This window comes from Xyrauchen texanus, chromosome 18, assembly GCF_025860055.1.
Source record: "Xyrauchen texanus isolate HMW12.3.18 chromosome 18, RBS_HiC_50CHRs, whole genome shotgun sequence".
In the NCBI taxonomy this organism is placed as follows: domain Eukaryota; kingdom Metazoa; phylum Chordata; class Actinopteri; order Cypriniformes; family Catostomidae; genus Xyrauchen; species Xyrauchen texanus.
In genome coordinates, this window is record NC_068293.1 from 27,391,933 (window position 1) to 27,411,335 (window position 19,403).

Consider the following 19,403-nt stretch of genomic DNA (forward strand, 5'->3'; position numbering starts at 1 on the left):
GTTATCATGATGCGAGATGATTGGTCAGTGTTTAAACCTCATGAAATGTTTACTGTAATGCATTCTGTAATTTCATTAATTAGACTTTCATTATTTTAATAAAACTCATGTACCAAATGATGTGGTCTAGATTTTGAAAGACTGCAACAGTGCCTTACATTTTTTTTTTAAGTTAAAATAGTCACAAATTTCTGATAGCAGACTTTGTATGTCAGTGTTCTAACCTTTTACGTTCTTGAGCAATTTAATATTACGGCTTTTTGCAAATAACATCAGTATGAATCTTTTTTTGTTTGTTAAATGTCCTTAAGTCTGCAAATATATGGAGCTGATTTCCAGCATTTTACTTGTGCATTATGTGCACACATGACCTAAATGGAAAAATTAGCAAAATAAATTATAGCAAAGGCTGTATGTACAAAAGATTATACATGTCCAAAATAATCTGTTTTGAAGGTCAGTAATGTCTGGTAATCATCACCTCTTGGTACTTGCATTGCTTTCAAAAATGTGTATGCTTGCAGATCTTCCTGTGTGTATTGGATAAGTCTGGGGGGAAACAGGAAGAGGGAGAGAGTTTGGAGGAAGCTCTGGATCATGTGAATATGAGTGTTGAAAATCTAAGTCTACTATCAGACTTCCCTATTGGTACTTGTATTTTTCATTTTGGTATATTCAAGGATGACCTGTAAATCAAAGCAAATTTGAAAACGTGTGTGTGTGTGTGTGTGTGTAGAATGTCCCTGTCTGGCCGAGTACAGTGATGGTAGATATTATCGTGCAAAGCTACAGTGTTTTTCTGAAGTCACTCCTACTGTCAAGCTCCTTGTGAGACATGTGGACTTTGGCTCTGATGACATCTTACCAATACACAAGTAAGATTTTTCAGATTGTAAATTTTTGGCTTGAGTTGATCTTGCACAAAATTGAAATGAGCTATCCAAAGTGGATTAATTTGATAATGCTGCATCCACGTTGTATTGTGGAATGGGAATGCAGTCATGTGATCCGTTCGAGCCAAAACAATAAAGATGGTGGCTCATATTGTAGTGGCATTGTTGTGCCTGCTGTCCACTTTGATAGTGTTGTTAAAGATAAATGTTACTTTTTATAAAAAAAAAAAAAAAGCATTCCTCTAAGGGCGATGGGACGTTTACTATGTATTGCTGTTCCATGGCAAAACATAAGGACAATTGCCTTTTTAGACCACGCTGCTTTGAAAAAAACAAAACATTTTGCATGCGCAGTAAGGGAATTTAAGTGTTTTCAGACGTTTCAGTGTGGACGAGCAACTTAAAGTTTGAAAATGTCAGTGTGGATGGAGAGCTCTTCGGAATGAAATTGCAATTCTCAAATGTTTCCAGATTATTGTGGATGTAGACTTTTACACCCTGTCTACACAGAGCGTATCCATTGACGTGACGCAATTGCATGAGGCTGTCTACAAAGGACGCATTGACACAAACGTTCTAAACCATTTATTTGTGCTGTTGGCAGTAGTCACGTCATCATGTGCAGTGCAAATGGAACGAGATACCTGTTCACTGTCATGCAAAGCGCTGTAGAGAATACTTCCAGTGTGGACAGCATCATTGATTATAATGGGTTCTATTGCTTTTGATGTGACACGTGCATCCGTTGTAGACAGGGCGTAAGGCATCATTCTTGGTGATAGAGCTTAAACCAGTCACAGATCAAAGAAATTTGTCTTGTCAAAGTCAAATGATTTGACTTTATTATGTTTTGAGTCCATGTCAAATGTTTAGTTTTTTTTCCCCATTTATTCAGAAAATGTGCTTAGTTTGATATTGTGTCTTAAAGGAATTGTTCAGCAAAAAAAAGCTAATTCTCGTAATTTTCTCACCCTCATGCCTTCCCAGATGTGTATAACTTTCTTCTACAGAATGCAAAAAAAATGACGAGGTATTTAATTTGAATTAAATTTAATTAGAGGTAAATTCATGACTAAATTATTTGAAGCATAAAAGCATGTTGAATTGCTCTAATTGAAAAAATAAATGCATTGTGTTATCAGTGCTTGCATTTAAATGCGTTGAATTTACAGTGTTTGCATTTAAATATGTTGCATTTACAGCTTTGCATTTTGGGAGGATGAAATTTAACATGGTTGTATTTTTAAGCATTGAATATATTTCATTTAGAAACATTTCACAACACCACACATTACATTATTAACAATGTAACAATAAATATTCAACTTCCAAAGTTCATTTAAAAATATTCAGTTCATTTGAAAATACCATCTAGATTTTAGACAGATAAAATTCATCCTGTTCTATTTCCCTTAACAAAATTTGTTTCCTCATTCAGTGGTTCAAATCCGGTTCGAAATTCAAACTTCTGCATCCGTGAACTTCAGGAGAGTTCAGCAGAGTACCGATGCTAATCTCAACCTGGTGCTATTTGTTCTTAACCAGTAGGTGGTGCAATGCAATCAGGTGTTGACTGCTGAAGACCAAAGCTACAGGTAGAGATAACAGCCATGTATGTTTGATAATTAATTGTTCATGGGTAGAAAATTGATACATACTTGATTTGCACATGAAACTCACCTTTTGTACTGATTGGTCAACCCACATCATCGTCTGTTCCTTGATGCCTTGCAACAGAATAATTATCCACTGCTTCACAACTTTTACTGCAACTACATATTATCTCTCTCTCATTAAGCAACTGGACTAAGGAATGCCTTTGACACAAACCGTACTAGTCAGGGAAGGGTCTATAGACATAAGGCCCTGTCTATCTTCTGTGTAGGCATGGGTTCTGCAACCTACGTGTACCAGAGAAATATTTGTTGTCTATTTTAGAAATAGCCTATCGATGTCCCTCGCATCTTCGTGCAAAATTTCTTGGCCTACTTAGACACACAGCCTGTTTTAATTAGCTGTCAGCTATCAAAAGGTGTGGTGAAGCTGTGCATAACGCGATCTATTATACTGCACTTAGCGGATGCATTTACATTGTAGTGAAGCACAGAACAGTAGGTGGAATGTATTGACTTTTAAAGATTGCTGATACATTGTCCAGGTTATTACATAACTCTCAGATGCGTGAAGAGCTGATTGCTGTGTAGGTAGGCATTACGTATTATGTAGTATGGTGACCAGTCCCGAATTGGAAACCTTTATTTATTTATTTATTTTTATAATTTTTTTTGTCTCATTTCATTTTGTCCATGCTTGGGTTTCCTGAGGCACTAAGTAGAATGTTAGTATCACTACAGTAGTACTAATCACTACTGCGTATTTCCTAAAAACCATCAAAGTAGTAAAATAAAAACTTAGTAAATTAACAAGGGCTTTGAACCACTCTAAAGTCATAAGTGCAACTTGAAAGTATCTTTTACGCATTTTCACAGTTTATCAGGGAATAAGGAATGTTTTAATAACTTGTTTAATTATATTTGGATCATTGGAAAGCCATAGCCAGAAACAAGGTTTTGGGTGTGCCGAGGGAAAACTGTTAAAGAACTGAAGCATAAGAAAAGTGGTTTTTTTTTTTCTTCTTCTTCTTTTTTTTCTTCTTCTTCTTTAACAACAATTGCCATTTTACAGTTTTTTAGCGCTAACATTTTCCATTTAGCCCAGCATTCATTATAATTAATTTATTAGCCTAAACAAATTAATGTATCCAAATATTAGGCTTAATATTTAGTCATAAAATGTGATTATTGTAGAATGTTACATAATTATTTTCCAAAATCCAGAAGAGAATATGCACTAACTGACAAAAAGTACTACACCAGGTTTTACATTCACTGATTCAAAAACTTAATTTAGGAAAATAATTAAAAGTGTGATGCATTTTTTTAACTCGAAAAATGACAGTACCGTGTGCATTCAGTTTCTAGCAAAAGATACAAACTTTTGCCAAAATTAGAGACCCTTATTATGATTCTCATTGCATTCGTTCACATACATTTCTATCATTAATCGCCATAAAGTTGAGCATTAATCTGAAACACCATCTTACCAAAGTCGTCATCATTTATTAAATTAAATGCTGTGATCATTATTAACTTTTGGCGTATCAACGAGGTTACACATAATTTCCATGCTTGTCAGTATTGCTGCATTATTGTCATGTTGATGAGATAATCTGGACATATTGGCCAAGGTTTCAAAGTTGGACCGGACAGCTCCCATAACAAAGCATTTAAGTTCTACTTTTTAACGACTTATCTAAGTGCTGTTTTGAGAGAGGTGTTCTCTATGTAAAATAACGAGCAGCGTTAATTATGATGATCTTAAAAGTTGCAGCCTATATATACACTGGTGACCAGAGGGAATCCATTTGGAATAATGTACAGATTTTGCTCTTATGGAAAGAAATTGGTACTTTTATTCACCAAAGTGGCATTCATCGGATCACAATGTATTGTCAGGACATTAATAACGTGAAAAATTACCATTACAATTTTTAAAAAATAATCTAAACTTAAACTTCTTTTAGGAGTTCTCATAAACAAATCTTCCACATGCAGCAATGACAGCTTTGCAGATCCTTGGCATTCTAGCTGTCAGTTCGTCCAGATTCTCATTCGAGTCTAGCTGATCCCACAAAAGCTTAATGGGGTTAAGATCCATAACACTATTTTCCAATTATCTGTTGTCCAATGTCTGTGTTTCTTTGCCCACTCTAACCTTTTTCTTTTTGTTTTTCTGATTCAAAATTGCAATTCTTACTATAAGGCCTGCACTCGAGTCTTCTCTTTACTGTTGTACATGAAACTGGTGTTGAGCAGGTAGAATTAAATTAAGCTGTCAGCTGAGGACATGTCTATTTTTCAAACTAGAGACTGATGTACTTATCCTCTTGTTTAGTTATACATCTGGCCTTCCACATATCTTTCTATCCTTGATAAAGCCAGTTGTCCTTTTGTCTTTGAAAGACTGTAGTGTACACCATTGTATGAAATCCTGTTTAAATTTTTTTCCCTAAGCATTGTATAGCCTTCATTCCTCAAAACAATGATTGACTGACAAGTTTCTAGAGAAAGCACTTTCTTTTTGCCATTTTTGACCAAATATTGACCTTAAGACATGCCAGTCTATTGAATAATGTGGCAGCTCAAAAACAAACACAAAGACAATGGTAAGCTTAATTTAATGAACCAAATAGCTTTCAACAGTGTTTGATATAATGTCAAGTGATTTTTCTAGTACCAAATTAGCAATTTCGCATGATTACTCAAGGATAAGATGTCTGAGTGATGGCTGCTGGATATGGGGCCTGTCAAGATTTGATAAAAAATGACTTTCTTCAAATAGAGATGGTGCTGTTTTTTACATCAGTAATGTCGTGACTATACTTTGATCAGTTGAATGGCACTTTGGTGAATTAAATGACCAATTTCCTTCCAAAACAGCTAAATCTGTACATTATTCCAAACTTGTGTGTGTGTGTGTTGTTGGTAAAAAATACACATTCATTTATTACCACTAATCCTGTGTAAGGTTGTGAAGGTACTGGAGCCTATCCCAGGAACATGTTTGTTTTTTTTTGTTTTTTTTCTAACAGAAAAGCTGAAAACTGAGCTTTGACTTCAAATGAAGATGGGTAGATCTTTATCTGCTAGTAATTAATATTCTGTTAGCTTAAATAAAATATATATTTTTTTATTATTATTAAAAAAATAATGTCTGTCAATTACATTTATGATTTTAAAAATCCTCGACTGTGTAGTCCCCTTGGTTTTTTGGAATTATTTACTTCAGTACCGGACATTAATATGCAGATATTTACATAGTTCAGGAAATGCAAATAAATAAATAAACAAGGCTCAGTTTTCGCCATGGTACAATGATAAAAAACTGTGATCACCTTACCTCATTTATTCCCATGTCTATCTACACAGCAATCTGTGATTCAGGGCCGGTTCTAGACATTTAGAGGCCCTAGGCAATTTCTTTTGGAGGCACCCCGAATGTTTTTTGTTTTGTTTTTTACTTTTAATGTGTCATGACATACAACAAGGTGGTAGCTCATCACTTTAACAATCTGTTAAAGCAGTACTCGTTAACTGCTGCTTTTTTTGCAAGCTTTGGCAAATCTAATCAAAAGTCAAGTAGTTTTCGACTATAGTTCTTCCACAGAGGTGCTCATTGTTGTAGCCTGTTAACTTCTAAACAACATTTTGTTATCTGATAAAGTGATAACTTGTGCACCTCATAAGAGCTGCCAGCCAATCAGAATGGATTTTCTGACAGCTCTTGCAATTTATGCTGCAATTTACATCATGCTTGCTGTGAATGGTCTGTGGCGATTTCCTGCTTTCTGAGACTGAGGGGATTTTCACACTGAGCATGTTTGCTGCGGTCCGATATGGAGTGCGATTGTTCCTGATGCCCCCCGCAGTGTTTGTCTTGTTTCGCACACTCTTGATTCTAGTGAACCCTGGTCCGTTTGCGTTCATCTTACGTCGTCACAAACACGCATGGTGAACACAACGCGACTCATACTTTTTTTGTTTTTGTTTTTTTGGTGCCATTATGCACAACAGAGTGAACGACAACTGCATATATGTGCGCTTCATGGCGTAACTCATCAGATGTCCTGGGGAAGGCGGCTTGCTGCTGCTCACAAACACCATTTTTTGAGGAGTCAGCTGATTGCAAGAAATTAATTTGCAGCTTTGTTTACATTGCACGCTTTCTCACATTCATGTCCAAGGTGAAGTTATCACCACTGTCATCTCCTATTATACCCTATATTTATAATCTGTAATAGTATTTATAAGGTGTATAGGTAGATAGACATACAGTATTTATAGTGTTGGTTGTACTTGTATGTCATTGTGGTGTCATTGCTTTTTTGGAACTTCAGGAATGTGTGGATACTCGTGTTTTGTTGAAACTAATGATGTTGTCATCGGCTAAAACGCATGTTTAGGTTACTTCCTGCACGAGTGCGCACTCGAGTCTGAGTTGATTTCACATTCACTTGAATCGCACTACAGTTCCATTTCAACCGAACTCAGACGAACTCTGGTTCTGTACCGCGGTGCACACCCCAGTCCGCATGACAGCTTTCACGATACAAATTTTTAATGCGAACCGTGCTGTTTCGAACTAAACTGCCAGTGTGAAAGCACCCTGAGACTAACCCTTAGCATTCACTAAATTAAATTGACCTTCAAACATTCTTGACTTAAATTTATAGTGTTTTACAAGTACACTAAAATATAGAAAGTTCAAAATAATAAATCGCATTTACATACTATACCATGTTTTGAAATGACATACTTGTGTTACTATTAATATTCATGTTCAGATAAATTCTAGCCATTTCTGGAACTCCAACGCACCAAGGAATATGCATTTTCCTATTTCCTGCTTTGTAGTAAACACTACAAGAATAAATACAACCATTTTAATAAATATTTCTATTAACATCCATTATACATTGTATTCACTATAATGTTATTATATTAATTATACATTATCTGTCAACTACAAATTTTTAGACTAAACTGCTTTTTATTTGATTACCTCTCAATTTCTACTGCTCTTGTCTTTTGCGTACAGCTCATTAAATTATGGATCACGTCTCTTGAGTGCAGCTGCGTGATAGTGCGCGGTGCACAGCGCATAGGGAACATTACTTCCAGCCAGAAGACGTGTTTGAGATTTTGCGATGGCAAAGTAGACTGGTGCATTTTAAGTTTGTTGCAACACTGTAAATATGCTACATTTGTGGATTTTACAAGATAGAAACTAAGCTTATCACTCACATGTCAAATCAAATCACTTTATTGTCACACTGCTATGTACACAAGTGCAACAGTAGGTGAAATTCTTGTGTGCAGTTCCGAGCAACATAGCAGTCATGACAGTGACTAGACATATACCAATTACAGTAAACAACATACTTACACAACACAATAATTATATACAATGTACAGTAAACAATACACACAATATAGAATACACAATATACAATAAGTAAAGAGTATATGAAATGTATATATATATATATATATATATACGCATGCATGCATGCATGCATACATACATACAAGTAGTTGTATTGAGGAGAATATGTTGACAGTCCAGTGAGAGATTATAGATTAATAAGTGCAGTGCTAATTATTGATCCTGATAGATCAAGTGTTCAACAGTCTGACTGCTTGGGGGAAGAAGCTGTCATGTAGTCGGCTGGTGCGGGTCCTGATGCTGCGATACGGCCTGCCTGATGGTAGCAGTGAGAACAGACCATGACTCGGGTGGCTGAAGTCTCTGATGATCCTCCGAGCTTTTTTCACACACCGCCTGGTAGATATGTCCCGGAGGGAGGGAAGCTCACCTCCGATGATGTTTCTGGCAGTTCGCACCACCCTTTGCAGGGCTTTGCAGTTGTGGGCGGTGCTATTGCTGTACCAGGCGGTGATGCAGCCAGTCAGGATGCTCTCTACAGTACTAGTGTAGAACCGTGTGAGGATGTGGTGGTCCATTCCAAACTTCCTCAGCCGTCTCAGGAAGAAGAGGCGCTGGTGAGCCTTCTTCACAACGGCCTCAGTGTGGAGGGACCATGTGAGTTCCTCAGTAATGTGGACACCGAGGAACTTGAAACTGCTGACTCTCTCTACCGGTGCTCCATTGATGGTGATGGGGCTGTGTTCTCCATCTTTCTTCCTGAAGTCCACTACAAGCTCCTTGGTTTTACTGACGTTGAGGGAGAGGTTGTGCTCCTGACACCAGCATGTCAGAGTGTGCACCTCCTCTCTGCAGGCTGTTTCATCATTGTCAGTGTTCAGACCTACCACCGTCGTATCGTCAGCAAACTTAATGATGGCATTGGAGCTATGTGTTGCCACAGTCATGTGTGTATAGTGAATACAGGAGTGGGCTGAGAACACAGCCCTGCGGGGCTCCAGTGTTGAGGGTCAGTGATGAGGTGTTGCTGCCCATTCTAACCACCTGACGTCTGCCTGACAGGAAATCCAGGATCCAGCTGCACAGCGAGCTGTTTAAGCCCAGAGCCCAGAGTTTCTCATCAAGCTTGGAGGGCACTATGGTGTTGAATGCTGAGCTGTAGTTTACAAACAGCATTCTCAGATATGTGTTCCTTTTTTCCAGATGGGAGAGAGCAGTGTGTAGTGTAGATGCAATGGCATCATCAGTGGAGCGGTTGTTGCGGTAGGCAAACTGCAATGCCGTCTGGACCCGCGGCTTTACGGATGTTCACCCGTCGGAAGAATCGGGTTACATCCGCAACAGAGACGGAGAGTGAACAACCTCTGTAGCGTCAGCCGTGAGTGCGGTGTTATTGTCCTCGAAACGAGCATTAAATATATTAAGTTCGTCCGGGAGAGATGCAGTGGTGTTCACGGCGGAGTCTTTATTCCGTTTGTAGTCCGTGATTGTGTTAATTCCCTGCCACATACTTCTATAGTCAGTGGTGTTGAACTGACCTTCAAGTTTGTGCCTGTACTGGCATTTGGCTGCACTGATAGTGTTACGGAGGGCATAACTGGCTTGTTTACGCTCCTCCGTGTTAGAAGAATTAAAAGCGGAGGTCCACGCATTGAGTGCCGTGCGAACATCACCGTTAACCCATGGTTTCTGGTTGGGGTATATCCGTATTGTTTTGGTCGGAACAACGTCCTCTACGCACTTCTTGATGAAACACGTTACGCTGTCAGCGTAAACCTCGATGTCGTCATCAGAGGCGGACCAGAACATCTCCCAGTCCACGTGATCAAAACAGTCTTGTAGCGCAGAGTCTGATTGGTCCGACCAGCACTGGATCGTTCTGAGGGTGGGTGCTTCCCGTTTCAGTTTCTGCCTGTAAGCGGGCAGAAGAAGAACGGAAGAGTGGTCCGATTTGCCAAATGGGGGGCGGGGGAGGGATTTGTAGCCATCCCGGAAAGGAGAGTAACAATGATCTAAAACCCGGTCCCCTCGTGTGTTGAAGTTTATGTGTTGGTGGTATTTTGGAGCGATTGTTTTAAAATTGGCTTTGTTAAAGTCCCCGGTAACAATGAACGTGGCCTCAGGGTGTGAGGTTTCCTGCTCACTTATGCTCCCATACAGTTCCTTGAGTGCCCGGTCTGTGTCGGCTTGTGGGGGGGATGTACACAGCTGTGATGATGACCTCTGTGAATTCCCTCGGTAGCCAGAATGGTCGACACAGAAGCATGAGATATTCCAGATCAGGAGAGCAGAAAGACTTGATGAAATGTACATTCCTCTGATCACACCATGATTGGTTGATCATAAAACATACACCACCACCTCTGCTTTTACCTGAGAGGTCTTTCGCTCTGTCCGCTCGGTGCACAGAGAAGCCCGTGATTTCGATGGCCGAGTCTGAAATCTCCGCAGACATCCAGGTTTCTGTAAGACAGATAACACCGCAATCTCTCGTCGGAAAGAGATCCTCTCTCTCAGCTTGCAGAGCTTGTTGTCCAGAGACTGAACATTTGCCAGTAGTATACTGTGTAGCGGGTGTCGATTTGCACGACATCTTACTCTGATGAGAACGCCGGCTCTTTTTCCCCTTTTCCTTCTGCGTTTCCGCGGCCGAGCAGCCCAGACAAAGGGCTCCGCCGGCGTGTTTGTAAACAGCGGGTCGGCATTGAGGAATTTGAAGTCCATTTTCTGAATTTGACATTTCTCTTATATCATCTTAAATAATCTGTTTAATAAGAAAATGTCATATTTCTGTTGCCATTACAATTTTGATGGTATTGATTTCATAGTGATTTTTCAACAGTTTTTTTCAGAAAGCATCACTCCTTGTATACACCAGGTGTTCAAGGCACCGTGATGGTTTGAGGCCGTCTATGCGGGACGCGGTAAGCACGATTAAATAATCTATTTAATTTTCAACTAGAGGACAGCGGCAAATCGCGGGCTGTTTTGCTAGCGGCACGGACGCAGCACTCAAACTGTGCTTGTGTGCCCAATATCCTGCCGTTTTCACATGTTCGGCTCTTTACGACAGGCGCCGCAAGACTTTTTCTGAGCTGCTGCAGCATTGAAACGCTTTTTATTCACAGCCAATCAAACAAAAATTTACTTAGCTCATATCAGATTGCAGAAAACATGGAAGAAAAGATACGTAATTAAAATTCCCAAACTATATGATCTCATAAAAATACATTATTAGAGAGCCAGGGCTTGCGAGCATACTTGTGCACAAGTAGATTTGCCAGGTTAAAATAATCTTATTTTAAAAACGAATTGATTCCAATTGGTGACATGTTGTCAATGCTAATCATATACTATACCCAAAAAATTTCACTTAATTCTAATGAAATTATAAACAACAAATATAAATAAATTCTGCGCTAAATTTGCATCAGGTTTTTGCTTAGGCAAATCAAAGACTGACAAATCAACTATAAACACAAGTGCCGTTTTTATTTTATCATTTGGATATCTCATGTAACAACCGATTATGATTCAACTCACTTCTATTATTTAACTGACTTTCTGCTGATTTGATTTAACTACTATATGAAGTGCAACAGTTAAAAAAAAAAGTGAGCCCAGCTTAAAATCTGTGGTCAACTGCATCTTAATTAAAGAGTGTTGACAGGGCACTTCTCCTTGGGGTGAGGTAAAACAGATCCAAAATTACTTTGCATAACGGAAATTGTGTTTAATTACGTTGGTTTTAGTAAATACAAATATGTGTGTGGATGTGCGCATTGGAGTTATTGTTCATTGTAAATATGGCAACGGCTGCCCCAGAAACCGAGCACCGCCTACACTGCACAAAATGCATGTGTAATAAGAGAGCGAGAGATTTATATCTCTTGACATTTCTCTTAATTTCTGTACTTTGTTTTGCACTATTTACTTTGCATGACATTAATTTCTAAGCTGCCATTGCTTCGAAGCACTTTAAACTGAAACGGAAAGTGCTCCCAGACAAGTGCATTGATCATGAGAAACAAAGACTGCATGCTTATCTGATAGCGATGAGTCTTAGCTCTTAAGATCGTTATCTACATGCGAAGGTTCTTTCCTTCTCATGCGTTTCCCAAACCTGCACTTAACATGAAAGTGCTTCTTTGCTGTCCATTGTGAAGTGCTGAAATCTGACCGTATGTGGTGCTCATTCATAGATTTGTGCATAACTTAATATTTGTAATTTTGCTTTCTGAGAAATGTTCAGTAATTTTTTTTTTAATTAAATTAATTAACTACATAATTAAATACATATTTTTGTAATTATTTTTGTGCTGGAGGCTACAATCTACTCTTTTTACACAATCACTGCTTTGTTAATCAAATGTGCGTTTGCAATGTTTAATCTGTGGGTCGACCATTGGTGTGCAAGCTTTTAGGGTCTGTGAAGACTATGAAAATTTTAAAGAGGTTTACGTGTTGGCAGGCCTATTTCATGTGCACAATAGGGCGGTGGAAGCACTAACATAGGCTAATTGTACAAACAATAACTGATTAAGCGGAGATCTGCACCTTGCGCCCAAACTGATCATCAATGCATATCTACAGTTGAAGACAAAATGATTAGCCCCTATGAAATATTTAGTTATTTTTCAAATAATTCCCAAGTGCTGTTTAATGGAGCAAAGATTTTTTTCAACATAGCATTTCTAAACATAATAGTTTATTTAGGCAACTTGGTGTTCATAATACAAATAGAAACAAAATTATAACTAAGAATAAAAAAATCTACAGGTCAAAATTATTAGCCCTCTGATGTTAATGGTCAATAGTGTATACCTTTGTCATTTGTTGTAATTCTCAACAAGTTTTAGGCATTTCTCCTGAGTCGCCGCAGCCCATTCCTCCTTAGCAAATCTCTCAAGCTCCTCCAGATTTGTTGGTCTCCTGGCATGGACTCAAGTCTTCAGTGTGGCCCACAGATTTTCTATGGGAGTCAAGTCTGGGCTTTGTGCAGGCCAGTCAAGGACGTTCACTTTGCTCGTTTGGAGGTAGTTCTTCACCAGAAGTGAGGTACGCTTTGGATGTTATCATGCTGGAAGACGAAATGTCGACCCAAACCAAGTTTTGTTGCAGATTGCCTGAGGTTGTCTTTCAAAATCTTCTCGTAGTCTTCCTTTTTCATGATTCCTTCGACCCTGATGAGATTCCCAGTTCCAGACACGCTGAAACCCACAGCATTATACTCCCACCGCCATGTTTCGCTGCAGGAACGGTGTTCTTTGGGTTGAGTGCCTCTCCCCTCTTTCTCCAAACATAGGCTACATCTCTATGGCCAAAGAGCTCTAGTTTTGTCTCATCTGACCAAAGGACACGTATCCAGTATGCATAATTTTTCTCTAGGTTGTCCTTGGAAAACTTCAGTCTAGCTTGGATGTGTCTCTTCTTCAGAAGTGGAGTTTTTCTTGGTCCGCAACCTTGCAGTCCATTCCTGAGTAGGCTGTAGTGACCGTCTTCATTGAGACATCAATCCCAGACATTCACTAGTGACTTGGCAGCTGTTCTTGGGTGTTTAGAAACCTCTCTCACCAGTTTTCTTTCCAAGGTTTTTGAAATCTTTCGCTTCCTGCCTCTGCCTGTATTGTTCTCCACTGTGTGGGTCTCTTGTTAATACTTCTCACTGCAGTTCTTGACACCTGAAAACACTTTGATAAACGTGTATATCCTTCTCCTGGTTTGTTTATTAACTATTCTTTTTCTCAAGTCTAAACAAATTTATTTTGTCTTTGCCGTGATGACTTATATATTACTTCAAACTCAGGATTAGTATCTTGCAAAGCAACTAGTGAAGCGCAACTTAAAGCTTTGGGGTATTAATTAGGCAAGTCATTGGATAACAGTGGTTTGTTCCGTAGCCAATCAAACAGATAATTTCTTAAGGGGCCTAATAATAATGACCTTAGCATTTTTTTAATTTATTTTTTAATAATTATTTTACTCCAGGCAAATTGAAATAAGGCTTTCTCCAGAGGAAAAATATGATAAGAAATACTGTGAAAAAAGAATTGAAATTTCATAGGGGGGCTAATAATTTTGTCTTTAACTGTAAAAAGACAGTGCGTGGCAGATATGTGCGTGGCAGTGCCCTTCAGTGTCAGAGGAAGATGAGAGTTTGTAAAGAGAAGGAATGTGGGAAGGAAGTTGTGCCAAGATCGACAATATCCTCATAGATTATAGTATAATCTATGAGGATACAGTATAAAATCAACATCATTCCTTCTGATTTTAATACTATATCATGTTGATTTAGGCCTAATTAATTTCATTCATTAATTTAATTGTAATATTGTTTTATTAAATTTAGTTCATTTTCTTGTTTCTGTTCTTCTTTTCCAATTGAAAAACAAACTATCAAAAGTCTACACAGCTATTATCTCTACCTGTAACTCAATCGCATTGCACCACCTACTGGTGAGGACAAATAGCACCAGGTTGAGATTGTGAAAATATAAGTGAAATATAACAGGCTGAATTTTACCTGTCGGAAAATTGGTATTTTCAAATGATCTGAATATTTTGGAAATGGTCTTTGGAAGGTGAAAAATCTTTGTTTAATTTTTAATAATGAAATTAGTTGTGAAATGTTTCCAAATGAAATTTTCAATGCTTAAAAATACAACCATGTTAAATTTCAGCTTGCATGTAAATATGTTGCATTTAGAGTAATTCGACATGCTTTTATGCTTCAAAGACTTCAGTCATGAATTTATTTCCATATTAAATAGTGATACGACCCATTTGAATTCTAGTGAGAACTTTATAGTATAAATTGCTATGGAGGGAGTCCTCTTAAACAGTAGATGGCCCCAACATTATAAACCGTACAGAGGAAAAGAGCATTTTTTCATATTACACATCACGCTTACTAAAATGTATCATCATTTAATGGTAGTAACCGTAACTGTGGTATTTTGACAATTTTATATTAAGAATATATTAAGACCTCTGTTTAATTTTGAATTAACTGTGGCAGTTGTAGTTAAAGTCTCTAAATGTTTACTGTGTTTAGGCTATTATTTTTTATAACTGATACTATCAATTGTTATTATAAAAAATATATATCTATATTATTTTTTTAGCTCTATTAGCCTAACCATGGTAATAAAAAGCCATCCATAATCTTACCTGTACTTATATGGCATTGCACTGTAAATATAATGGCAAGTATATGGAGGACTTTAAATTGTGGACCTTCTAGGCTGCATCCAAAAAATGCTGCCTCTGGAGGCTGTATACGGAAGTAGGAAGGGACCAAGGCACATCCGAATCCAATGCTAATGTCACATCCTGTCTACTGAGATACCTTCATCTAATTGATTTTTGAAGGCAGCATAGATGTATCCTTCGCTGCCTATGAAATCCCACAATCCTGTGCACACCGTTCCACAGCGGTTGAGCTGAAGAAAATAAAATGGCTGCCATAGAGGCAGTTGAAAGCCAATTTGTGAATAAATGTGCATTTATGATTCCATTTCTAGTGTGAAAGTAGTATTGTAGTTATTAAATATACACTTGGTTATCGTCAAAACTCTCATGAATTTTGTTCTAGATTAATATTGCATTGCGGTTCGGTTGGATGATTTAAGCAGACGTGTTACCTTTAGTGGTATTAATCATTTGCTGGTACCCTAGCAACGTTGCGACATTATGCTGCCTCGGTAGTCCAAAACCAGTTTCTGGAGGTACCTTCGTACTCTGAGTCATTGACTGATAGTTCAGTGAGGCAACAAGAATGCTACCTTTGGTTTCGGATGCAGCCCTAGACTTGTGGACAAAGTTTTCCTGCATTGTGAAATATTATATATTAGGAAATAAACTGAATAATAAATATAATGGGCTCATCAACTTTAAAAGGGGAGAAATTAATAAAACTTAATTATCTTTTGTTGTTGACATCAACAATGTCACATTATACATGCACTTATACTTGAAAACTATGAATATGCTAGATAAAAGAAAATGCAACCCGACAACATTTAAATACAGGTCACATGTTGGGTTGCCACTTGATTTCCATTGTAAAATCTAAGTCCTGAAGCAAACCCAGTTGAGATCCACTGATGGATCTCAACTGGTGGTGGACCATTGGTTAATGATAAATGTAAGAGTAAGTGGGGGAAAAAAAGGGCATTTATAAATGCATATTATTTGTACATGCTATTTTAAGTCCATACAAAACACATCCTAAAACACTAGATATTACTTAACATGCTAACAGCAACCTGGAGTTAAGTGCCTTGCTCAAGGACACAATGGCGGTGGTAGTGGGGATCGAACTGACAACCTTCTGCTTATCAGTTTAAAACAGGTTTGTGTTGCTTTGTTTACAGTTTGATCCCCACAGCCACCACCATTGTGTCCTTGAGCAAGGCGCTTAACTCCAGGTTGCTCCGGGGGGATTGTCCCTGTAATAAGGGCTCTGTAAGTCGCTTTGGATAAAAGCGTCTGCCAAATGCATAAATGTAAAATGTGAACCACAGAGAAACCCTTTTTAAATACAGTATGAAATCATTCAAATACAACAATAGTTTAACATGTACCCCTCATTCCCACTTAAACAGTGATTGTCAAATGTATGATTAGGTTCCCTTTGTGAACTCTTCATTATTCCACTGGCCTAAAAATACATTTTGTTTATTGTAAATTGACCCTAAAACCAAAAATTACTTTAGACAATTTTACTTGACCCTCTTATTTGGTGGTTTTAAAGCTAAGTGAGACTATTTTACAATCACGATTTCTATAAGCCTGAACCTGTTTGATGTCATCTATGCATTAAAAATCTCAAAGGGTAACTTGCAGAAAGTGCTATGTATGCATGTTGACATTGCAGACTTCGGCAGCTCCCTGCATCCCTCTATCATTTTCCGTGTGCGGCGATTTACGTGAAGGTGGCAGGCTTTAGACCACCAACCTTGTGCACAGAGCTGGAGCGGATCCCTTACCAGCCAGAGTGGAGCATGAGAGCCATGCTGGAGATGATTGACCTGTTGAATGGTGACCTCACTGCTGTTTTGACTGTAAGTCTCATTCAGAGTTGATACGGTATTATATAGAAGTTTTGCTCCTTTTACACCTGGCTTTAACATGCATTCTTGCTGATCATGATATGATTAACTTTGCAATAAAACTTTGGAGGTGTTCAGAGATAGATTTTGACCACATTCAATAAAGGTGTACATGTGGTCTTTAATCTCATACAATTACACAGGCAGAAGTGTGTTTGGTACCACACTTCAAATTTCCCAGTCACAAGAGTTAAAGGAATATGTAGGCTTCCATTGTACAGTAAGTTATAGTTTTTTGTTTGTTTAAATTAGATTTTTCCTGAAACATTTCTTCAAGCTAGAAATTACATACTGGGTTCTATTTGTTCACACTTGAGAGAAGGTGTAAATGTAATCCAGTTGAATATATTCAGTTACTTATCAAATTCCGGTGTAAAGAGGCTCAATTTGTCAGATGTTATCTAGTAACAAGCCAGAAACGGTCAGGCTGTTTTTTACATCATTGGATGTTCAAAGCAATTGCATGAAAATGTATGTGAAATTAGGAATGTCTAAATGTGCCATTTCAGGCAACAGAACCACAGCTAACAGTGTTTCTGTACAATGTGGATGGAACACTTGTGCACACACCCCTGGTGGAGAAAGGCCTTGCCATTTATGAATAACTCTTAACACTTAGAAAGGTAAGTACGAAGGAATTCAAATGATGTAAAGAATGTGCCTGTAAATGTGTGTATTTTTCATGATTCTTTTCTGTTTCTTTAAGTTCTGGCAGTGACAACCAAGTTCATCAGCTTTCATTGAAGTTTGAAGGACAGCAAATAATTAGTTTTTTGTTTAAATTCTTGGTGTTTTTAGTTTACATTTGTGCAGTTATGTGCACTGTCATTGCTTTAAATATTTGGGCAGTTTTGTGTCAGGTTTTATGCTGGTAAAGTTATGCCTCATTTTAGAGTATTAATATATGCATTTGTTCTAAATATGTCACATATGTGATCATTTCTGTTTTGGTATTTGAGATTTCCTGTGTTCATATTCAAGGTTGCTTAAAAGTAGCAGCAAGGCTTTGTTTGTGCTCTCTATATGTTGAGCAGAGTTTAAGTAAAAGTTTCTGTCTTGGTTGTTTTGACCAGTGTTTGCGTCAAGTCATAACCCAAAATTTGCAAGAATGCAGTTAGTAAATGCATAAAGGAAACCATTTATTTAACCATCTCCACCACTTACCTATTTTAAAAGCACACAAGCAGCAGCTCATTCGTCGGTTCTAATTTATACAAAAATTCTGCAAACTTCTATTTGCTAAAACATATTGATCTACAAAAGAAAGTAGTGTACCTCAACTGTTCCTGAAAGACTAAAGAATTTGTCAAATAAAATGGAAAACCATAGTTGGGGCTAAATTGATCAAATTAACTTTACATCATCCACTATTTTATTCTATTGGTGGTGTTTGAACATGTTCTGACAAGTGTTTAAACCAGCTTACAAAAATATTTATTTTACAGAACAAATTACACAAATACTTCACACATTAAAACAATATAGACACGGTAAATTAATTAAAGTCCTCTTCATTACATTTTAATGAAACAAATGTTTTGTGCCTTTTATGCCTTAGTGTCCACAATGACTTGACCTTGTGCATCTTTTTATGTGCACATGACATGTGGGGTTTTGTGTCTCCTGCCGTCCATCTGAATAAAAACAGGGTATTATCGTACCATCTGGATACTCCTGTCTCTTAAAATCTGTAGTATGGACCTCTTGCTGACCTGTATTAAACTAGATCACCTTATTTCCATCCCTGTGAGAAAGTATAATAAAAATGTTCCATTATTGTGACTTTAATTTGCCTGGATGAATGTCTTTTTCATTATAACACAATGGACTGGAGGTCCACAAGTTGTACTAATGAATTTAGTTGTATTATTGTTCCATCTGTGAGTATACTTTCCTCTCTCACATTAGGATAAAGGTTTCTAACTGTCTGATCATGGAAAATGGTTTCCTTTCGACCATCTGTAAAGTATTTCTCAGAAATGGAGGATGGGGAGAGATTTGAAATTGAAATTTTAACCTAAGCACCATAAAGTAGAATACTGGATTACTAATACCTAATTTTGAAAGGAATTTGTACCCACCTATTTGATTGTTAGGAAACTGAAGCACTTCCACACCATTAGGCTATTGTGTGTGTGTGTTCCATTGTACTCAGAGCCATAAAAGTAGCAAAGAGGCATCAACTAGTAACTCAGCGAAAAAAGAAATGTCCCTTTTTCAGGACACAGTATTTTAAAGAGAGTTTTTAAAAATCCAAATATCTTTAAGGTAAAGGGTTTAAACAATGTTTTCCATGCTTGTTCAATTAACCATAAACAATGAACATAAGACACTAACAGCTTACAGACAATTTGGTCACAGTTATAAAAACTTAGGACACTAAAGAGAACTT

General features: G+C 37.6%; 1 protein-coding gene across 1 annotated transcript in view; it reads left to right on the forward strand.

The window, feature by feature from the left end:
* Positions 1-18,748, forward strand: part of rnf17 (ring finger protein 17) — a 78,142-nt gene extending 59,394 nt beyond the window's left edge. Inside the window, exons 33-37 of the mRNA XM_052148354.1 lie at positions 525-648; positions 737-875; positions 16,777-16,963; positions 17,521-17,634; positions 17,718-18,748. Coding sequence (XP_052004314.1) covers positions 525-648; positions 737-875; positions 16,777-16,963; positions 17,521-17,616 — 546 coding nt within the window. The 3' untranslated portion in view covers positions 17,617-17,634; positions 17,718-18,748. The remainder of the gene's footprint in view (positions 1-524; positions 649-736; positions 876-16,776; positions 16,964-17,520; positions 17,635-17,717) is intronic.
* Positions 18,749-19,403: the final 655 nt, after the last annotated feature.